General features: G+C 38.6%; 1 protein-coding gene across 2 annotated transcripts in view; it reads right to left on the bottom strand.

Moving 5' to 3' along the window:
- Positions 1 to 1,947: 1,947 nt before the first annotated feature.
- Positions 1,948 to 22,002, bottom strand: part of fam120a (family with sequence similarity 120 member A) — an 89,297-nt gene continuing 69,242 nt past the window's right edge. Inside the window, exons 13-18 of one of the 2 annotated variants that reach the window (XM_062969953.1) lie at positions 19,668 to 19,877; positions 14,076 to 14,259; positions 12,677 to 12,814; positions 10,627 to 10,768; positions 5,362 to 5,458; positions 1,948 to 3,831 (exon numbers count right to left, since the gene is read on the bottom strand). In XM_062969953.1, coding sequence (XP_062826023.1) covers positions 3,520 to 3,831; positions 5,362 to 5,458; positions 10,627 to 10,768; positions 12,677 to 12,814; positions 14,076 to 14,259; positions 19,668 to 19,877 — 1,083 coding nt within the window. In that variant the 3' untranslated portion in view covers positions 1,948 to 3,519. The remainder of the gene's footprint in view (positions 3,832 to 5,361; positions 5,459 to 10,626; positions 10,769 to 12,676; positions 12,815 to 14,075; positions 14,260 to 19,667; positions 19,878 to 22,002) is intronic. The other variant, XM_062969954.1, reaches the window with a different exon arrangement.

Below are 22,002 nucleotides of genomic sequence, written 5' to 3'. Positions count from 1 at the left end.
GATGTTAGCACACTGTTGCATGGCATTTAAGGGGTGCTGCATTTTTATCTATACAATTAAGTGTTTTTAACATGATTAAAATGTATTAAATTTTTAAAATTTTATTGTAATGCATGCTATAAGTCATCTTGGGTTCCACATTGGGAAAAAAGTGGAATATAAATTGATAATTGATTTTTTTTTAGTAAAATCATGCATTAAAATAGATATGAAGCATGGTTGTTTAGGGACTCGGGAAGAAGACAGGGATAGTAAGGGGGAAAAAAAAAACCATGACAGACACCTGCTCAGAAGCAGGAACAGCTAGCAGAGAGCCATTAAGACCAAGTTTCTTTTCCGGTCCTCAACTCCACCTAAGAATTACTTCACAAAGACTAGAAACCTGGTCATTGATACTGATAAACAGAAATGCATTGCCCATGACAATCCACTCCGATTTTGTTCTTCCACATTTCCTTCCTCACAGGCTAGAACAGAGGAATGGATCAAGGCACAAAGGCAGCCTAATTCTATCCATTATTTACCCAGATAAAGAAACAGCTGCCTCCCCTTGACAATAAAGATGAGCCCCCTCCACCAACAAACACTTGATTAGTTACACACACAATCGCTGGCATACCCAAGGCTAATACCCCACTTTGGAAATGGCAGCTGCTTATGAGTAACTGAATATATTTTGATGAAATTCTCTGCATAATCTTCATTTGGGAAGACACCACTCATTCCCTAAGACATCAGTTCCCTTCAATCAAATGCGAATCTACTATATCAATACAATGTGGTAAGGTAAAGGTAAAGGTTTTCCCCGACATTAAGTCTAATCGTGTTCGACTCTGAGGGTTGATGCTCACCTCCATTTCTAAGCCGAAGAGCTGGCATTGTCCGCACTTTTCCAAAGTTATGTGGTTGGCATGACAGCATGGAGCGCTGTTACCTTCCCGCCGGAGCGCTACCTATTGATCTACTCACATTTGAATGTTTGGTAGAAGTTGGGCTTAACAGTGGGAGCTCACCCTGCTCTCCGGATTTGAACCGCAGACCTTTTGGTCAACAAGTTCAGCAGCTCAGTGGTTTAACCTGTTGCAGCTATAGCTACTGCAAAGAATTTGTCCTGCAGCTTGTGTCATCACCACAAAAATATTCTGGGTATACTTCAGCTTTCTTCAATTAAATGTGGGGCCACCATTACTAATGATGGCTGCTATCAAATGGCAACATGCATGGATTTTCCCACTAACCCAGTTTCAAAACGTTAGTGTATCCTAATGTAACGTGACAATGGATGGACCCCACTTTGAATCGCTGATGTTGTTGGAAAGAACACAGAAACACAAGAGTCTTTGGGTGTGAGAAAAATTTACATGATTTACAGCCCATCAGAGGCAAGAACATTGCTTATTGGTATTTGAATAGTTTAATAAATGTTCAAGTGTCATTCAGAAGAAAACACAACATTGATAATTTCTAGGTCTTATTTCATATTTAAGAGGCAAACAAGTTTACAACACACGTGACACCTGAACACACTTTTTTGGGCTCTGAAACCTCTGAACAATTTCCATAAGATCCCCAATTTTTTCACATAATTCATATGTTCATGCCGTTTTTGACTCCAAACCCTTCAATGCATCAAAATATTCTTATGAGGTGGGGCACAATTCCCTTCAACATGAGAAAACACAACTACATTCCAACCCCAAGTACCCACAGTACCATACTATCTCTAATATCACCATTTTTTCCTCTGTAGTCCTCAAAAGGGTAACAAGAGACACATCATTTCCTGCAGAGGAAAACAAGTAGTAGGGTTTGATATGTGGGTGGTTGGCCCATAGGATGGTCTGTGGAGGGGATACTGATCCCATGTGTGAACACTCACCCCTATGATAAGAGGATTATGTTTAGAAATGAAACTACTAAAAATACAAATAAGACTCTACACAGCAATTTTATACTAAAAGAATAAAGATTTTTATTAAGCATTGTAAGTTGCATTCAATAGCCTTCAAATACACCACACCACAATCCATCTACAACCAATCAAACCCAACAGTAGTTCATTCTTGCACAATCCATGAGTTGGGGCAGAACTCCCTTCAACTTACATTAAGATACCTACTTAGCTCTTGCGGGCAGGGAATGGGGAATTACACCTCATTTCTGATCACTAATGTGTGATGAAGAGCATCAGGAGAATTATATGAAAACGAATATAAAGAAATGATTCTGATTTTGAAGTACATTAAGTTTGGAAACACTAACAAAAACATCAAAATGATACAGGTATATTTGCTTATACTAAATTCTTGATGGGAAAGTTCTCAAGAACAAGCCATTTGTTTCCTGCTACAGAAGGGGGGTATTTCTTGAAGATCAAAGCTTTTTTTCCACAGAATTTCATATTTGCTAATATGAAGGCATAAAACAGCAACAGAGAACAATAATGCATACAGCAATGAGTACACCAGGGTAACGTTGATATTCAAAACGGCTAGATAATTTTTTTGTTTTAGAATAAATGCAACAGAGGTCAATAATCACAAAATTTTAAGGTTAGAGCAAGATCAGTCAATGACTAAACATAGTTAACATCTTTTATAGGACTATTACTGATTATTAGCTTTTTTTGTTTTGCAAATGGGCACAGTACTTGTAAGAATGGAAGAAAGAGGACAATAACATGCATAATATTAACTACACACTTTAAAAATTATGAACCATGCAGAAGTTTAGCTCAAATAGTAGTACTAATGGTCTACGTCTGATTCAAAACCACATAGTTCATTGATCACGGATGCATGGTATTAGTCACAAAAAGTATCAGAACACATTGTGTGTATTTTGAAAAGGTCGTTTGCATCTTCTATGATTTTCAAGTTAAATCCATTTTAACTTGCTTGTAAAGCATGTATGATGTATATTTAAAATCAGCAGAACTCCAATATTACTCTATACTTTTTGATAGTTTGCACATTTTAAACATAAAAAGAACCACATCAACAGTGATGAAATTTAAGAAAAAGAAAGAACTGTGGTTGTGCCTTTCCCCCCCCATAATCATGAAATCAAAGCCTTAAAGAAAGCTTTGTGACACAGTAATGCAAAATCAAATATAATGGCATACATATGGTGCCAAGTACTAAAAATTATATTTTAAGCTATATATACTGAAAGACTGCCAAAATTTGTTTTTCTTTTAATATATTTCAAGAAACAAAAACTACCAAGCTTTTGTCATAACCAGTTTAAACTTTGTGTATACTTCATTTTAAGTGCGGGAGTCAAATGCTCTTCATTCTCTTTCATTTTTGTGTTGTATTGTAGCATTTTGACTACAACTGGTTAAAACTAAAAATGTGTTCTTTAAATCTCTGACATCCAAGAGGGATCCAAATTTCCAAAGTTCTCATTTTTCTCTTACGGAAAGGAAAAAATGTACGTAACTGTAGGCTCTCTTTCTTTCCAGATATTCCTAATCCTGACCCTTCCAACATCCTTCACCCTCTATAAAAAATAAGTTTACTCTTCTTTTTTTAAGACAGTGGCCTCAAGAGCATCATCTTTATGGCAAACACTGTCTGTATTTAGTGCATTTAAGTGAGGATTTGTATTGCACGTTTTAGAGTCATTACTCAAGGCACTTTCAGACTGGTTGGAAGCCCTGTCGTCTGCTGTATTCCCATTCAACTGGGAAGCTGGTTTCTCCTCGTTCACTACTCCGTTTTCAGCCAGGGATCCTTCTGAAGACACAATTGAGGATTTTGATTCCTCTGATTTTGACTTAAGTTCTTTGGCCACTTCTTCTGCTGAAGCAGCATAAGGAGGTTTACCCTATTTTAAAAAAACAAACAAACAGAAAAAGGAGGCAGGATATGAGCACAACTGAATAAATCACTGGTTATACAAGGCAATATTTAGCTTCAGAGTATTGTGAGTGCTTAGAAAATATTTCCCCAAGAATTTCTCCTTTTCTTGACCAAGATTCCAATTTCAAGCCATGACCAGGAAGGAAAACTTCAACACTCCTAAGTAGAATATGGTGTCCTACTCTCACAGATTTGTCCAGTCAGTTGGGGAAGGAACGTGAAATGATTAAGTGCTCTAACACAGATTAAGTGCTCTTTAAAACCCCAAGATTATTTGGAATATAAATAGCTTACATACATGCACATGCCAATTTTTCAACATCAAATGTTGAAAAAAAATCTGTCTCCAATTCACAAGATGTCTTCTGCAATTCTCTCTCTCAAACTCTTATACAAATACACACACAAAATGCATGTATGTTGTTCTGTTCATTATTCAGCCCACCTAGTTATCTGATATACATGGCATCTTTTGTCCTGATACATATGTGAACAAAACTGTTTTATCGTGCACTCCTGACAACTTCGTCTTCTAATGTTGGGAAATTATATTACCTACTTAATGTAACCTTCCAAACTGCTGACCAAATGGAATCAGAGTGCAACTAATAGAGTGCAGAAATGATGAAGTAAGCAAATCATATTGGCAGTAAACACTATGATGCTTTGGATACTGAGCTAAAAAACAAAAAAGGCAAGATGTGGATTACATTCTGCACTGTTTCTAGTTACTTCTCCACTTCAGAATGTAATTCACACCTTGTCCTTTTTAAGTTCAGTATCAAAAGGATAACCAAATGCAGTCCACAAATTATTAAGGAACAAGTAAAGAAGATGGGGAAAGCCGAACAAAACCACAATATATTTTTAGTTCTATAGTTCTTCCTATTTCATCCCTTCTGCTCCCTTGTTGACATTACCTCAAGAGATGTCTGTTAAGACTCCCCTTCCCCAAGTATAAATTGATCCAAGACCCATATACACGGTGTCTACTCAAGTTATTATCCTGGTCTCACCTAACTTTTAGAAGTTTCCAAAAGTATCAGTAAGAACATGGACAAAAGGGGATCTACTTGACATGGCTTCTCTTACGGACAAATAACAGGCAATGGAAAGAGAGGACAGGAACAAACTGTTCTCAGAATAAAAGTAATGCAAAAGATTTGCACAGGGACAAGTACTTCTTCGTGATCTGGAGGTACTGGTAAGCAGTGAGATGCCCAAATTTGCGGATGACACCAAATCATTCAGGTATGTGTTGGAATACTGGAAAATAAAACAACTTTTGTACAAGTCTCCTTCGTTATTAGTGTTGTTCAGGGCAGACAAAGCAAGTAGTTCCTTACAAGGTGTATAATCAAAGCTGCAGTGATAGTTACCAACTAAGACAGCTTTAAAACATTTCGTGAACAAAGCAACCAACATCTACCAATACTTAAACTAATCTTCAACCATTGCTGAATCTAGGTATTATAGACGAGGCTATTTCGAGTACCTGAATTGTTCCCTGGTTCTTGTAAGCTCTTCCATAGTATCTTCCTCCTCTGCCAAAAGTTCTTATCACTGGAGTGGAAATAACTCCTCTAGGGCGCCTAGATAGAACATGATGTGAGTTAAACATTTTATTTGTTACAATATCTCACTAGACAGGATCTCAAGGTAAATTTACGTTTACATTTAAAACTAAGAGGAACAATTTCAACTATAAAATATATTCAACAGTTTAATATTAAACCATTTATACAATTTCAGGCAAAATCATTATATCACACATAAATCTAGAAGAAAAATACTCTGTGTGAATATGGGATACAAAACAAAACCATTTCACATGAATCAATAGAAAGTTGTTAAAATATCTGGTTTTCAGAATAAAATCTATTTACACTATCCTTCTGTTTACATGTGTACCTTCTAGTCAAACACTAACAGTCTCATATATACAGGCTGTAAACTTGTTTTCATAACAGCTGTGAAACTGTCCTCAAAAGCAGAACATTTTCTAAGAATAGAAAGAACTGGTTTTCTCCAGAATGGGATTTGACATGATCATTTTAAACAGCTAATTTACTACTTAGCTGTCAACCTTACAAATCTTACTAATTAAACTACAATGATCTAGGCTTATGTGTTTCACAACAGTACTACTTCCCTTTACTAACTCCCTGAATGGAAAAGTCTGGCTTTGACACAGTGCTAAATCTTGGCTTGGCATTAGAAGAGTTGAATTCCAGCAGGCCTCTTTCAGCCATAAAGAATTATGAAACGTTCACTTCACTTTCAGATCAACTGCAGTCTGTTGTGTTGTCTACATTTGACTGTCAAGAACCATAGATTACTACCCTTTATGGTAAGCCATGTAAATGTATCTCCTCAGGGAAGTGCCTTCTCAATGTGACTCAGTTCCACCCAGTGCCCATGGCTCCGTCTGAGCAAAAGGAGGGAGTATAAATGTCTTTTTTCTTCTATTTGATCCTTCCCTTCAAGCAACAATGCCTGCTCTAGCGTGTCTTCTCAAGCCCAGTCCTGCTTTGTAAGTTTGAACTGAGATCCTAATTGCTCTTGATTTCTCACTCTGTACTCAGCAGATGACTCTATCAGGACCACTGCCCTCAGACCAGCCCTGACAAAATTGTGGTTTGATCTTAATTATATTTTGGGGTGGCAGGGAAGCTTTCAACTTTCTTATGGCACTGTTTTCCATCTGCCACTGTTAAAATTAATAGCAGTTCAGGGATCAGGCTGCAACATAAATTGCAGTAAAACCACAACTTAAAGGCGGAGACTTGTGGCAGCACTTGGGGAGAGTGGAGGCCAAGGCTGATGCTCCATAACCCGCTCCAAATCAGGGCAACATAGCTGTCTTAACAAAACAAGTTGTCATTTAGAGAACTAGTGATAACTGTTAAGACTAAATAATTGTGCAAGTTGACTTTTAACATTATAATGAGGCCAAAAATGACTGAGTGAAACTGCATCTATTTTAAGCCAAAAATTCAGAAATAAAACATTGCCAAATATCAATATTTAGAACAGGTAAATTCAAATTAAGGGAAAATGTATCTATTCTAGCACAAGCAACGTTGTCGCTGTTGCTGTGTGTCTTAAAGCTGATTCCAACTTATGGCATCCCCAAGACAAACCTATCACAGGGGTTTCTAGGATTGAGAGAGTTTGACTTGCCCAAGGTCAGCCAGTGGGTTTCCATGACTATGTGGGGAACTGACCCCTGTTTTCCAGGCATACAGGGTGTTTGAAAAAGAACTCCCTAGTTTTAAGTTAAAACACATTAAAACTAGGGAGTTATTTTTCAACCAAACTGTATTATACCATGCTGCCTCTTCTAAAGTAATTATGTGCAAACCCCCTCCCCCCCCCCAAAAAAGCAATGCCAGTTTTACCCTCAAATTGTAAATTATAACTGGTAAAACAGGATCCCCTGCTAATATAAAGGATGGCAACCAGGGAAGAACGACAGATAAGCAGATTATCTTTCTTCTGGCAAGCAGCTCCAGAACAATTTTTCCCAGAGAGCAACCACTTGGAACAATCTTCAATTTTATGAGGTGGAGTATAGAGGATTGGCTTTATATATATAATAGAGGATTTTTGAAATTGCCAGAATTGTAAAGGCTTTTATTTTCATCTGCCACCAAAATTATGGAGGATTCGAACTCACTACCTCTACTAATGCTGCCACCAATGTTATATTCAGGAACCTCCTCTGTAATTAGGATACTGAAAGAGTCACATGAGACACTTTATGTGAGGAAAACAAGAAGTTGTTGTTTATTTGTATTTGAGCAGTAAAGAAGCATAGTGGTTTCAGTAACAGTAAAGATGCGTAGTGGTTTCAATAACAAGTTAAGAGTTTTCTCTTGTAAAAGATGGCTTTATAACTTGGATTCTGTGTAAATATGTTCCTTCACCAAGGAAACACAAACAGGACAATTTCAACTTTTAAATCCACTTCCCCTGGGATTTAACACCAACACTCTAGACTATAAAGCCACAATATAGTTTTCAGTCCTTCCTTTTCTGAAGGCATTTAACTATATTCCTCAAAGAGGCTTCCTTTTCAAAACATAGTTCCCAAAACTATATCTCTATCTTCACATTTCAAACTCCAACCCCCAACTGAAAAAGAATTCTTTGGCTGCCTGGCTCTGTCACTTTGGCTTCCTCATTTGCATCAGCCAATCAGATTGCACTCACTGTAATGGCTGCCTGATCATCCCTCCCCCTTGATCTGCTGAGCTTTTGAAAACAAGGCCTGCAAAATGGCCGTACACCAGCCCTGTAAGGTAGGCAAGATCTGTTACATGAAGGACCACTAGAAATTTAAAAAATAAAAAATAACAATGACCTGATAACCTTAAATATTATGGGAAAAACTGCTAGGTGTGGATAATTTTTGTGCCATTTTTTTCTCATGCTAGGGAATTGCCCTAAAAAGTACTAAGGACTTACTAACTGCTACTAACATGAGATTCCAACAGGAAAGCAGCTAATTAGAGTAACAGGCCAGTCATGTATGCCTTAGATGGGATTAGTACTCTATGTGATCTATAAAGATCTATAAAGGTAGGCAAGATCTGTTACATGAAGGACCACTAGAAATTTAAAAAATAAAAAATAACAATGACCTGATAACCTTAAATATTATGGGAAAAACTGCTAGGTGTGGATAATTTTTGTGCCATTTTTTTTCTCATGCTAGGGAATTGCCCTAAAAAGTACTAAGGACTTACTAACTGCTACTAACATGAGATTCCAACAGGAAAGCAGCTAATTAGAGTAACAGGCCAGTCATGTATGCCTTAGATGGGATTAGTACTCTATGTGATCTATAAAGATTAAGTAATAGTTGGAGCTTGCAACTTGATTCAAAACAGTGCAGCCACTGACACAGCCAAAGGCTTCCTTCACTTTGACATATATAATTTTATTGTTGTATCAATATTAGTGACTTTTAATATATTGCCAGACTCAATTCAAAGTGCTAATGGTCACTTGCTTAGGCTTAAGGTATTTCAAGGATTAGTTACTACCAGGACAAACCATCAGAATGTCTCTTCTGCATATTCCTCTACCTTCAGTAGTAAAACTGGGTGGAACATATAGCAGACTCTCTTTATGGTAGCACACAAAGAGAGTATACTTTTGGGCTGTGGAAGCTCTTTTTCTGACAGAATTGGTTTCAGCTGGTGTCAGATATGCAGACATCAAACATAACTTGTGTATCTAGATGCTCTATTTCCCAAAGAGAACTCAGTAATGTAATCTTCATACTGATCAACAGGGGGGAGGATTTCTTACCAGTTACTTTTAAGTGCAGAGTCATATTTACCTTGTGGAGGTCGAGATGGGATTACTACTGTATTCTCCCCACCACCACCCATATGTTTGCTTTCTGTGGTTTCAGTGACCTGTGGTCAACTGCAGTAAAAAATGTTACTGTTATAGGATTAGTACTACTTGTGCTTTCAGGCATCCACAAGGGAGCTGGAAAGATATCCCCCATGGATAAGGGAGGGGGGCTATTTTATTATGCACTCTATTGGACCAACTTTGAAAAGTAGTTGCAACTTGCAGCTTAGTGTAAAACAGTGCAGCCAGAATCATGACCAAATCCTCCTAGCCCTCCATATAAAGACAGGACATCTTAGTCATTGTTGTAGCTGAGCCTGAGCTCGAGATTGGGCCCATTCAGCCAGTAATTGTCCCTGCACCTGCTTTGCCAGAGGACTCTGGATATGGGCCTGACATGCAGCCAGTTTGGGCCTGAGATACAACCAGAGTCTGTTCTAGTGGATTCTGGGACCAGAGACATAATGGTTGCAAGCAGGCATTTTGAACCACATTCCTCTCCGCTGCCAAAGCCAGTTCACCAGATGTCAGATGGACATTCTAGTTTAGAGGAGGATAATGTGTTTGACAAGAGGGAGGTAATAAGAACCAAAGGAGGGAAAGAGAATGTTTATGAAAAAGTAAACAACTCCTTTTGAAGCGCGCTAATGAATAGTTTTCTCATGAGAGAAAAAGTTTTCTCATGAAACAAAGACCTTGAATTTTCCTTAAATGCCTGGTCCCTCTCTGCTATAGCAGAGGTAGCAACATTGCAATTCAAGAGAGAAAGATCTTTGCTCCGTGTTCCTGTATATTCTTGCAGCCATGGATTTTGTTCAAGTTCCAGCCTTGTTTTGCCTTGGAATCCAGTTGAATGTTCCAGTAACTTTGCCGTTTAGATTTCTATTACCTTGGACTACTTTGGAGTTTAATCCTGCATTCTAGTCTTGTTTCCTGTAGTTCCAGTTTGTTCCATGCCTTGGAATTGAATCTTGTTGGACTATTCTTGATGCTTTTTGTGGGACTGTGTTTGATATCTAGTTTGGACTATGTTCTTTGAATGACTTTCCTAGACTCTTGCTTTAAGATTTTTAAGTACACTGTTCTTGTGGATTTAAACCCATTTTATTGAATCTGAACTTTATTAGCTTGTGCTTACTTATAACCATCAATAAACAGCTTGTTTGCTTATATTCTGGGGCTCTAGTGTGGTTTTAAGGTGCCTACGCCTAGGGGTGCAACAGTCATTGGGTACACCCCTGCTGACTGATGGAGACCACTGTCCAAGGCAACTATTTATTTATTTACAACATTTTTACCCCGCCTTTCTCACCCGAAGGGACTCAAGGCGGCTATCTTGTTGTCATTTGTGCATCCAGAGCAAGCAGAATCAAGGCTTCTTTCTGCTTACCCTCTCGCTGCTCCTCCAACAGAAACCACCTGCAAAGGAAACGGCCCTCTGCCTCCTCGACCACGTCTGCTTCCAGCCCAGTGGCCTACCACAGTGCCAGCTATTTCAAGCTTCCCTCCCTGAGAAGGAATAGGTTGGACACCTAAACAAAGAAAAACAACAACAGAAATGATAATTCTGAGAAATGGCACTTTTGAAGAATAGAATAGAGACCCATTAAACCCATTCACTCTGCAAAACATCTCCCCTTCTGAAAACTGATTTCTAAGTATTTGGATAAGGAATTTTAAAAAGTCTATGAAGACTGTGTAAATGCTCTTTGAGTATTATTTTAAATAATCAGTTAGATGATTTCAAGGTAGTTTTACAAGCATTGTAATCTTGTTCATAAACCCCAGTTTAGAATTAAATCCTATTGATATCAGTAGAGAATAGCTAAATGTGCTATCTTCATGTCAATTTATCTATGGTTAAAGTTAAGGATTATAAATTCTAAACTGGATGCTATACTGCAATCCAGGTTGAGGAAGGAACAGTTTCATAATGCAATGCATTTCTCAAGTTAAGGCAGAATGAGTACTTTCTAAGCTGTAAGGCCTCAATCTAAAGGTGTCTCTTCAAGACAGTGGAAATATGCTTTTGTGCATACAATGCAGCACAGATGAATTGTGGAGTCTCCTATTCTGTTTCAACTCTTTTTGCCCAGGAGCAACTTGGGCTGAGGACATGTATGCAAAGACCCACCTCTTAGCCAGGGAAGTCACACTGTGTGGTGAAGGTCCCATTCCTGTTGTAGGAAATGTGAGATCTGCCATTCACTTATAAACCAGGATTATTTATTTATTTCGTGTCAAAAGCATTGCATAACAAATACATTTTAAAAATGATAAAAAATAGAGGAAATCAATAAACCAGGATGCAATCCAACTATTTTAATTTTTACTGCCACCATTTGAAATGTATAGTAATCTTAAATAAAAATAGTAAAATTGTTCCAACTTGCTTTCAACTGTGCTGCTATAATCCATAAGTCCACATGTCTGAAGCAACAATTGTCTGGTTAATGTTTGAGCACTATTTAAAAACACTTGCTCTTTATTACTTTTGTATTTCACCATGCATTTCAACTTAAATTTTAATATTCACATGGGTCTATTTGTAGAGTAATGCTATCAAAGATCACAACAGTCATTTAAGACAAAGAACATTTGCCAGACATGAGCAATTAAGCTAACAGCAATGCAAGGGTTAAAAATAAGTAGAAGCAATGTGGTTACAAGTTATGCCAGAATCTCAACACATTAATTCCTACAGCACTAGCAAAGGCAGGGAACTGCATCCTTCTCTATGCTCTACTATCAACACACCAGATGCTTCATGAGGCTACTGAGATTCAGCAGCATTGGCTATTAGCCAGAATTTTGATATTAGAATGTGTTGGTATTAAATAAAGTGCAGGGATTTCCTGTTCTATTAAAAAGGAAGACCTTTGAATAACTTTTCATCAGGAGTTGTTTTTCAATATGAACTCCTATGAACAATGGTGACATAAAAAACCCACCCAAAACTATATTGGATATCACTCTATATCCCACTGATATCTACCACTAACCTATTTCCAAATATTTTCAAATAAGTAAAATTTCCAGTATTAAGTATACACATATTGCTTTGCTGATACAGAAAATTGAAATGTGATTTTAAACCAGAGGTGAGGACTGTGCAGTCCTCTAGATTGTTGTGGAATGCTAAATGATTCCTGCTCCTACTTCAAACCATTTTTAAAAATAACTATTTTTAGGGGCAGATGTGTGGCAACTGTACTTTGCTGTAGAAATCTTCTAGCCAAGTAACTGCAGTTAGTAAATAAGGTGACAGCAGTCTGCGGTGCAAGTTGCAGAGGATCTGGCAGCTGCAGAGAGTTAAAAGGGGGAGAAGAGGCAAAGGGAGAAGAGCAAGGAAGCTAGTCATTGGTGAAAAGCCTCTGACCAAAGTGAGAGGAAGGAGGCTGTTGCTGGAAGCTCTAAGAAAAGGGGATTGGTATAATTACCGCCCTGAAACTTGCTAGTCCTGTTGCTGTCATTGCCAGAGAAGCCTCCGGAGTGTCCTCCTGCAGCAGCCACCCGGAAGGCCCGATAAGCGCCTGTTGCTACTGTTTCCCCATAAGGGCCTCCAAAGCCATAGACTCCTGTGAGACCCGGGGTAAAAGAGACAGGGGAAAACTGTGAGGGGGAGGGGGACAGAGAGGAATTGCCCCCCAAAACAAGCTGTGGATGTCTTCTTGGAGTGAACACAAGGTGCCTCTTTTTAAAAAAATATCTTTGAGAATATGCTGGCTTTGTAGCCAAGGAGAAAAACATGGAAAACCCATCTCCTAGCCATAAGTGGCTTAATTCATAAAATTTGTGAACAGCTTATAAACTTACTATCCACTGCTGGATGCAGAAACTCTAGTTTGACCCCCCCCCCCCCAATTTTCTCTCACTACTGCAGACATCTTGAGAGCCAAATTCTACTACAAACTATGTTTAGATTAAATTGTTTTTTTTAAACCTGAAACAGCTTTTGCTGAATTTATATGATGTAACATCAAATACAATACTAACCTCTCATGTTGTCAAATGCATGGATCCATTATTTCATCAGAAATTACTATAACCTGAAGAAACTTGATAAAAAATAAATATCTGGGGAACACACAAGCCCCCTTTCTTCTAAGAGTAAAAAATATATAAGGGATAGTTCAATCTGTATTTTCAAAGCCTACACAATTTAATTCAGCTAAATGCTTGGTGTGGTTTTCTTTAACCTTGCATTTCAATTTCTTCCTACAGTTTTAAAGTCCACTTGTTCAAAGAACCGGGTTCAAATGTCATTTTATCAGCTTTATGATTAAGTTTAATTTTTTCTTCCAAAACACATGGCAGCATTCCCTTATGAAATTACATTTACAAATATGGTGTTGAATCCACACAAAAACTACCTTCTGCTTCATACTACAAGACTATGCATTAAAAATAAAACAAAATCAAGAGAACTTTTGTGCAACCCTTGGAAATGTAATAAAACAAAAAATGTTACAGTTCATGCCAAATACTACATGAAGCCTTATAAATGTGCTTGTGGAGAAGTTTCTACCTTTGTTGCTCACCATTACTTACTTTCAGACATTTGGAACAGAAGGATGACTTAATATCTCCATTTACTCTGATTTCATTTTCCACAATCCCTTAAATGTAATTTATTTGCTTATGTCAAATGTGTTGAATTCATGCAACACACTACTGCAAATGATGTAGTTATGACAAATGATATACCTGTAGGAATTTGTGTATGAATTACAACACAATACAGGGTGTATAAATCTCACATGTATTTGTACATGCACCCAATACTCATGAGATCTGTTCTGAATGAAATGCTACATGTTTCAACAGAGGCACACTTACCAGGAAAGCCCCTGCCCCTGCCCTGAGGTGGTGGGATTGGCCCAAAATGCCGAGGATATACAGATGCTGGATAGAAAGGCATAGCAGGTGGTGGTGGAAAAGGGAGCGGGTGGTTCTGCCTGGAGAAGTGTAAACCTTCAAGGATGCTCTGACGCATCTTTTCAACCTTGGCAGCCTGTTCAGCCTAAAATAATAATAATTAAAAACGGGACATCAATGTATTGAGATTATTAATGTAAAATACATCCATACATACACTGTATTAGTAATAGTAGTACTAGAAGCACCAGCATATTAACAGAGCCTGTGTAATGTTGATCCAGGTTTGAGTGTTTTTCTAGAACAGGGGTTCCCAAACTATGCCTTGGGGGCCACATGTGGCCCATCAAAGTCATTTATCCAGGCCCCGCAGTGGCGCGAGGGAGAAGGGAAAAGTGCACGCCTTTTCCAACTCCTCCCTTGCCCGGTGCACTCATTCTACAGCTTTGCTTGTTTATAATGGTATTTTAATTATCATTTAATTAATAATTAATTATTAAGGGGTGCTTTGCTAGTTCTTTTGGTGCACAAAGGCAGAAGAGGGCTGGACTAAATGGCCCAAGGGGCCTCTTCCAACCCTCTTTATTGTTGTTGTTGTTGTTATTATTATTATTATTATTATTATTGGCACAATGACGTATGACACAGCAAACAAGATAGGTATGCTGGATTTCATATCACAAAATCACAAGTCAAACACTTCCCAAGTGTCTAGGACTGTGTGATGTATTTTCGGATGATGCGCGCAGATCCCAGTAGGGTGGCCTTTTGCAGTTGGCAGATCGTAATTTTGTCAATGTTTATTGTTTCCAAATGCCGGCTGAGATCTTTTGGGACAGCACCCAATGTGCCCATCACCACCGGGACCACCTGCACTGATTTCTGCCAGAGTCTTTGAATTTCAATCTTGAGGTCCTGATAGCGGGCGAGTTTTTCCTGTTGTTTTTCGTCAATGCGACTGTCCCCAGGGATGGCAACATCAATGATCCAAACCTTTTTCTTTTCCACAACTGTGATGTCTGGTATGTTGTGTTCCAGAACTTTGTCAGTCTGGATTAGGAAGTCCCACAGTATCTTTGAGTGTTCATTTTCCAATACTTTTGCAGGTTTGTGATCCCACCAGTTCTTTACTGCTGGGAGGTGGTATTTGAGGTATAAGTTCCAATGAATCATTTGGGCCACATAGTGCTTGATGTTGTCCAGCTGTAATATGCCCAGATATTTATAGGCTTCTGGCTGGTGACACTTTATTGTTTGGCCATTAGGCATATTTATGCCCTCAGTTTCAATGATTTTTCCCTTCTTCAATGCCACTGTCGAACATTTGTCCAAACCAAACTCCATGCTGATATCAGTGCTAAAAATTCGTACAGTGTTAGTCAGAGACTGGATTTCAGTTTCTGTTTTCCCATACAGCTTCAGGTCATCCATGTACATCAGATGCGAAATTTTGTGAGATTTCTTAGATGTCTGATAGCCGAGGTTTGTTTTTTTGTAAGATTGTTCACAGAGGGATCATGGCAATAATGAAAAGCAGAGGGGACAATGAGTCTCCCTGGAAAATTCCTCTTCTGATGTTGACAAGTCCACAGCTTTCATTTCCAACAAACAGTTCAGTTTTCCAGTGCTCCATCATGTTTTCAATAAAGGTGCCAACATTTTTACTAATCCCGATGGCATCCAGGCACTTGATGATCCAGCTGTGTGGGAGTGAGTCAAAGGCCTTTTGGTAGTCAATCCATGTCATGTGAAGATTAGCTTTTCAGCTTTTACAGTTCTCCAGAATCATTTTGTCAATTAATAACTGGTCTTTTGTGCCCCTACTTTTCCGTTTGTTGCTTTTCTGTTCATCTGGCAAGATGTTTTTTTTTCCTTCAAGATAGTCTTGAATTTTGTCCGCTATGATGCCAGTCAGTAGTTTAAACATAGTGGGCAGACAGGTTATTGGCCTGTAGTTTCTTGGTGCTTCTCCTTTTGCTGGATCCTTTTGTATCAGGTTTATTATTATTATTAAGAATATTATCACAATAGAGTCCCAGTTAACTGAGTTCTGGTTAACTGAGAGTCATATTATCCAAGGTACCGCTGGAGGCGCCCCTCCCTCTCCTCTCGAGCCAAGGGAGCTCGAGAGAAGGAGAGGAAGGAAGAAGCGCCCAGGAAGTGCCCCACGATCGCTGCTGCAGCAGTGCTTGTGGGGTGCTTCCCTGGGCTGAGCCCTCGCCCCACTAGGCAGCAGCACTTGTGGGGTGTTTCCCAAGGGATGAGGGATCGCCAAGGGATGTCTCCCCGATATCCATCGGCCAGGCCATTGCTGGAGGAAACTTTCCTTCAGCAAGGGCCTGGCTGAGGGAGATCTGGGGAGATGTCCCTCGGTGAGCCCTCGCCCCTTGGGAAGCACCCATGAGCGTTGCTAGGCAGCAGCGCTCACAGGTGCTTCCCTAAACCAGATTGCCGGGAGGGATAATAGGGCCTCCCGGCAATCCGAGTGGTTCCAGTTATCTGGGATTCGGCCCGCTCCTTTATCTCGGATAACTGGGACTCTACTGTATTATTATTAACAACATTAAGGCTGGGTGGCCATCTGTCAGGGGTGCTTTGCTTGTACTTTTGGTGCACAAAGGCAGAGGGGATTGGACTAAATGGCCCAAGGGGCCTCTTCCAACCCTCTTTATTATTTTTTATTATGATTATGATTATTAACATTGAGGCTGTATTTGTTCCCGTTGTTTTTTTTTACTTCAGAATAAGATATGTGCAGTGTTCATAGTTTTTTTTAAAACTATAATCCGGCCCTCCAATGGCCTGAGGGACTGTGAACTGGCCCCCTGTTTAAAAAGTTTGGGGACCCCTGTTCTAGAGGTTCAGAAGACCAAGGCTGAAACCCATGGGGTTACCTTTGGCAAGTTATGCTCTCATATCTTTACAGCAGGACCTGCACAATCTGTGACCCTCCAGGAGTTTGTGTCTCCAACTTCCAGAAGCCCTAACCAGCTTGTCCAACGATCAGGAAATCTGGGAGGTGCAGTCCAAAACACCTGGAGGGTCACAGGTTGTGCAGACCTGCTTTACAGGAAGGCAATGGCAACTCTCTCCTGAACAAAACTTTTCAATAAAATTGAAGGAAGAACGCATGTACTAACGGGTTTTTTTGGTACTAACTTTGAAATGACAGCACACCTACCAGTAGCTAACCAACCAATTGCAAACTCTTGCTGCAAAATTCACTGAAAAGCAAACATTAAAATACCAGGGTCCCTATTCTAAAACAGGATATGACTATATTTTTTTAAAAAAATAAAACTTAAACTACCAATGACAAAAGGCTTTGTCAAAGTCTCCCCATAAAGTTTTGAGAGGCACCAACACAAAATGGAGAGGTTGTGTAAAGTCGTTAATGTTTTGTAACTGGGATGTGTGGTTGAAACAATACAAAAAACATAAAAGAATGACACTGAGCTCCAAAAGGAGTTTTCCAAACCTAAGGAATGAGCCTTATAAAGGAAAATATGATACAATACGAAGCGTAAAATGATATAGAATAACTTCTTGTATTCATTGGTGAGTTCTGAGTTAGCAGTGACTTGGGAAGAGATAACTCAATTAAAATGCTGATATATACCTGCAGTGAAAAACTGGAGATCGTTAAAAAATTGAGAAATAAACTACAATTATATTAATGCATTTATAAACATCTCTAGTAAGACCCCCACTTGAAGTACTGTACGAAGCTCTACTCGGAACTATAAAAAAAGATATTATAGAGCTGGAAAAATACAGAAAGGACCGTCCAAAATTACAAGGAAGACCCTAATGGCTAAATATTACAACATTTAGAAAAAAGACAAATAAGTGGAGGTGAAAGCATACATGTTGTGGAGAGAATGCCTGGCCATTTTTTTCTTGAGGTCTTGCTTTTCAGGCCTTTTCCTGGATTTGGGGCATTGATCCAGAAAATTTCATTGGATAGACTGCATCAGCTCTAGTTTCTTTGATATGGTTATCATGGCTTTCTATGGGTGAGCATATGTTCTGTATCTCAAAAACTAGTGCCATTTTTGGAATCAGCAGGTCAAATACACCCAGAAACAGGTCTAACATTTGAGGCATGAAAATGTGTTGGCCAGTGTAATCATTATTTTGTTCCATTTTCCTTTCCGGCTTGCTTTTGCTCATTCACTTGTTCATTCATTCATTCAGATTTAACTGCAAAAATCATAACATTTCTTCAATCCTTCATGGACCCCCTGTGATGACATTGCGGCCCCCAGGGGTCCCCATGCCCCAGGTTGAGAACCACTGCAGTACAGCATTTCTTAACACTGTACTTAGCCAAGTACGGACTTGTTACCACTAGATCTAGTATGGCCACTAATCTGTGTGGTTTTAACAAAACCCATTCATAGAGGATAGGGCTGTGAATGGTTATAAGTAGTTATGGCTAGATAACATTTCCCTATCAGAAAGACTCTCAATATCATTTGCTGGATAATATGAATGAGAAGATTTTGCCATATGGATGTCCTGCTGAGGACTTCCAGGGGCATTAGGGGAGTTACTGAAGGAAGACAACAGGGGATTAGAAATGATACAGCATGGACCTTCTTTTGTTCAAAAACAAAAAGGTAAATGATAGAACCATTGGCTACATACTGAATAAGAGGAATATGTTGCTTTTCCCTGTAAAAGGTAGAGTTCAAGTGATTTTAAATCTATCAGAACCAAAGGTATTAATTTTATTTTGTATGTTTTATTAAGGTCAACTTTGAACTTTCAGGATGTTGGAAGAAGACAACCCACAGCCAAATTTTCCTTAAAAAATAACTGCCCCTAGTTGTCACAGAGGGGAATCTGGACCAGTGAATAACAGCACATGAGTCAGGTTTTGATATATTGACATATTTCATAAATATTACACATGGTCTCTAGAGATTTTGAAGCAGAATTCTAGTTACCTTGATAAGTGTTCACTGTGACTGAGACTAATGGAAGGTCCTGTCCAATCTGGTAAGCACCAGGTTGCCTGCCTTTGATCCACATTATGAAAAATAATGTAGTCGCTTCTTTCAAATTCATTGAATACACTGCTGTACATAATTATTTATTGATTAAAATCAAGCCCTGACTAATGTTGTCAATTAATGAAAACAGGGGGAAACTCTTTCCTTTTGCACTTCAAGCCTTAAAAATCTACTTTATCAGCATCCAAAACCAGCTGTATGGGGGGGGGGGGGGGGGTAGAAATCTACATATTATCATGAACATCACACTGAATTAAAACCACTATCCTCTTAATTGGAATGAACAAATTACACACGCTGCTCAGCATTCATTTGTGGAAGTCTTGAGAACGATTCACACTCAATAATTGCCATTCATCATTTATACACACAAACTAATGTATTATCAGCTTTTCATCCACCACCAAAACTGAGTTCCATACAAAGTCAATTTACATATCGATGATACTGTATTTGCTGCTGAAGATCTGGAGCTAAATAACAGATTTCATTCAGGCCCAATGAACCTCACCACACACATCAGGGAGGAACATACCTGACCATCACAGAGGTCAATGAGGGGAACTTTTTCCCGAGTTGCTTTGATGAGCTTGGTCTGGAACAGCTTCCCATCAAAGTACATCCATGGACAACAATGTTCCCATGGAATTGGCTGCCCGCAAGCATCGTTTGCAAACAATGCCATGTCAACACCACTCATAAACAATGCCGACAGTTGAATTCCACGAGGATCTAGATTTTCAATCTTTAAGACAGAAATGAAATCTTAGTTGACAAAGTGAGCAGCTTTGAAATTTCTTATATATATAAAAAGCACTACTCAGAACTTATTAGTTGGAGAACTGAATTCTTAAAGAGATGAAGCCATGCATCAGCAGACAACCTCTCTGTTGCAGCAGCTCCACTGGCTGTCAGTCTGTTTCCGGGCACAATTCAAAGTGCTGGTTATGACCTTTAAAGCCCTAGATGGTTGAGGTCCAGGCTATTTGGCTGACCGTATCTCCTTGTATGAACTTTCCTGGGCCCCGAGATCTTCAGGAGAGGCCCTTCTCTCAGTCCCACCTCCATTTCAAGCTCGGTTGGTGAAAATGAGAGAGCGGACCCCCTCGATGGTACCCCCTTGACTCTGGAATTCCCTGACCAGGAAAGCCAGAATGGCCACCTCCTTGCTGTTCTTCCAGCGGTAGGCTAAAACCTTTTTATTCAGGCAGACTTTTACAAAAGGGGTTTTTTAAGATCAAGTCAGGGGGTGCTGTGGTTTTTAGCTTTTGATATGTTTTTATGGATTTTAACTGTGAATAATGTTAATAACACTTGAAGTTTAATTCTGTTTTAATGTTTGTATATTTATAGATTTTAAGTTGTATTGAAATGCTTTTAATGTAAGCCACTTTAAGTCTCCTTGTGGAGAGAAAAAGTGGGGTATAAACAAACAAACAAAATAATAATAACAATAACAATAACAATGTAACTGTGCAATAACCTAATTTTATTTAAAAGCCCACAGAAAGAGTATGTGAAGTAAGGAGCTCAATGTATATTTCTTTTTATTAAGACTTATTCTAATAGGCATGCATCAAAATCCCAGACATAAAACTAGAAGTAAAAGGCCACTGCTAATAAGCTACTTCAAGATAGTGGGCTTATTTGGATGCTTTCTACCCTCCCTTTTTCCCTCCAAGCTTTCCTTGCAATGAAATAAAGTCTGTGTGCTCCCACAATTACAAGAGAACTGAATAACCGAATCTAGAAATTTCACCACTGTCTGAATTCAAAGTCTCACTTGGCTTCTTGCAACCACTGACATTTCTGAAATGCTGTAGAAAAAATGCTTGTTATTCATTTCTCTCTGTGGTGATAGAAGCTGAAGTGGAGGAACTCTCCATGTGGGCAGGAAAAAACAAGTTATAAGTCTGAACAAGTTATTATAAATCTACCCTTTTTAAAAATGAAGATTTGATTAGTAACATGTATGTAAGAAATTAGATAGGCATAATTATTAGCCTAGTTAAGAGAATAGAAAACATCTGCAGTTAAAAAAGACATGTAGTTCTTATCCATGTTTAGAATATTAGCACTCAGAAATATTTAGAAATTAGTGCATGTCTTGATAATGATTCAAGGCTTAGTATTTAAAGAACAAAAAACTGGACGGGTTTTGTGGTGTTTGAATGCCCAGAATCCAACACATCCTAATACCATTTATATGCTCTAAGTTTCATCAACTTTTTGATGAAAGCAACATTAAAATCTTTAAAAAGAAGTCAAGCAGCTGCTGATGGTAACTAACAGCTGACCCACTTATCTGACTTAACGCTGTACATAAGAACTTAGTATTTTCTTTATTTAAAGAAAATAGCTCAAGACAAATTTTCTGTTATCTGAAAGTACTTGAACCCGTTACACGGGCTTTGCTTCAAAAGTCCCATGAATATGCTTACTAACAATAAGGAAAGGTTAAAGGGAGACTTTCTCCTTAACTCTCATTCTTCTGGGCTGAAAGTTGGGAGACCACACAGGAATACAATTAAGGAAAAGGAGCGGACTATGGAGTGAAATCATCATATTCTATTAGCAGGAATCTCTTCCAGATGGAAAGCCTGACTAAAAATAAAAGGGTAACTCTGGATTCAAGCCAGACAATTGTACAAAAATCCATTAGCATCAATGTATGCCTTTAAAACAGATGCTAGTTGTGCCATAAATATCTCAACTTTCTTAAATAGATAGGGTGTGGTTTTAGAGCAGTAGCATTTGAGTCAAATCTCCAGTGTGAATCTGATTTCTCTAATCAGAATTCATAAAACCATGCCAGAAAGCAAGCTCACATGTCAGATCTGCAATATTACGGCACCATTATGGCAATACAA

Source organism: Anolis carolinensis, chromosome 2, assembly GCF_035594765.1.
Source record: "Anolis carolinensis isolate JA03-04 chromosome 2, rAnoCar3.1.pri, whole genome shotgun sequence".
Taxonomy (NCBI): Eukaryota; Metazoa; Chordata; class Lepidosauria; order Squamata; family Dactyloidae; genus Anolis; species Anolis carolinensis.
This window is presented reverse-complemented; position numbering and strand designations above follow the sequence as displayed.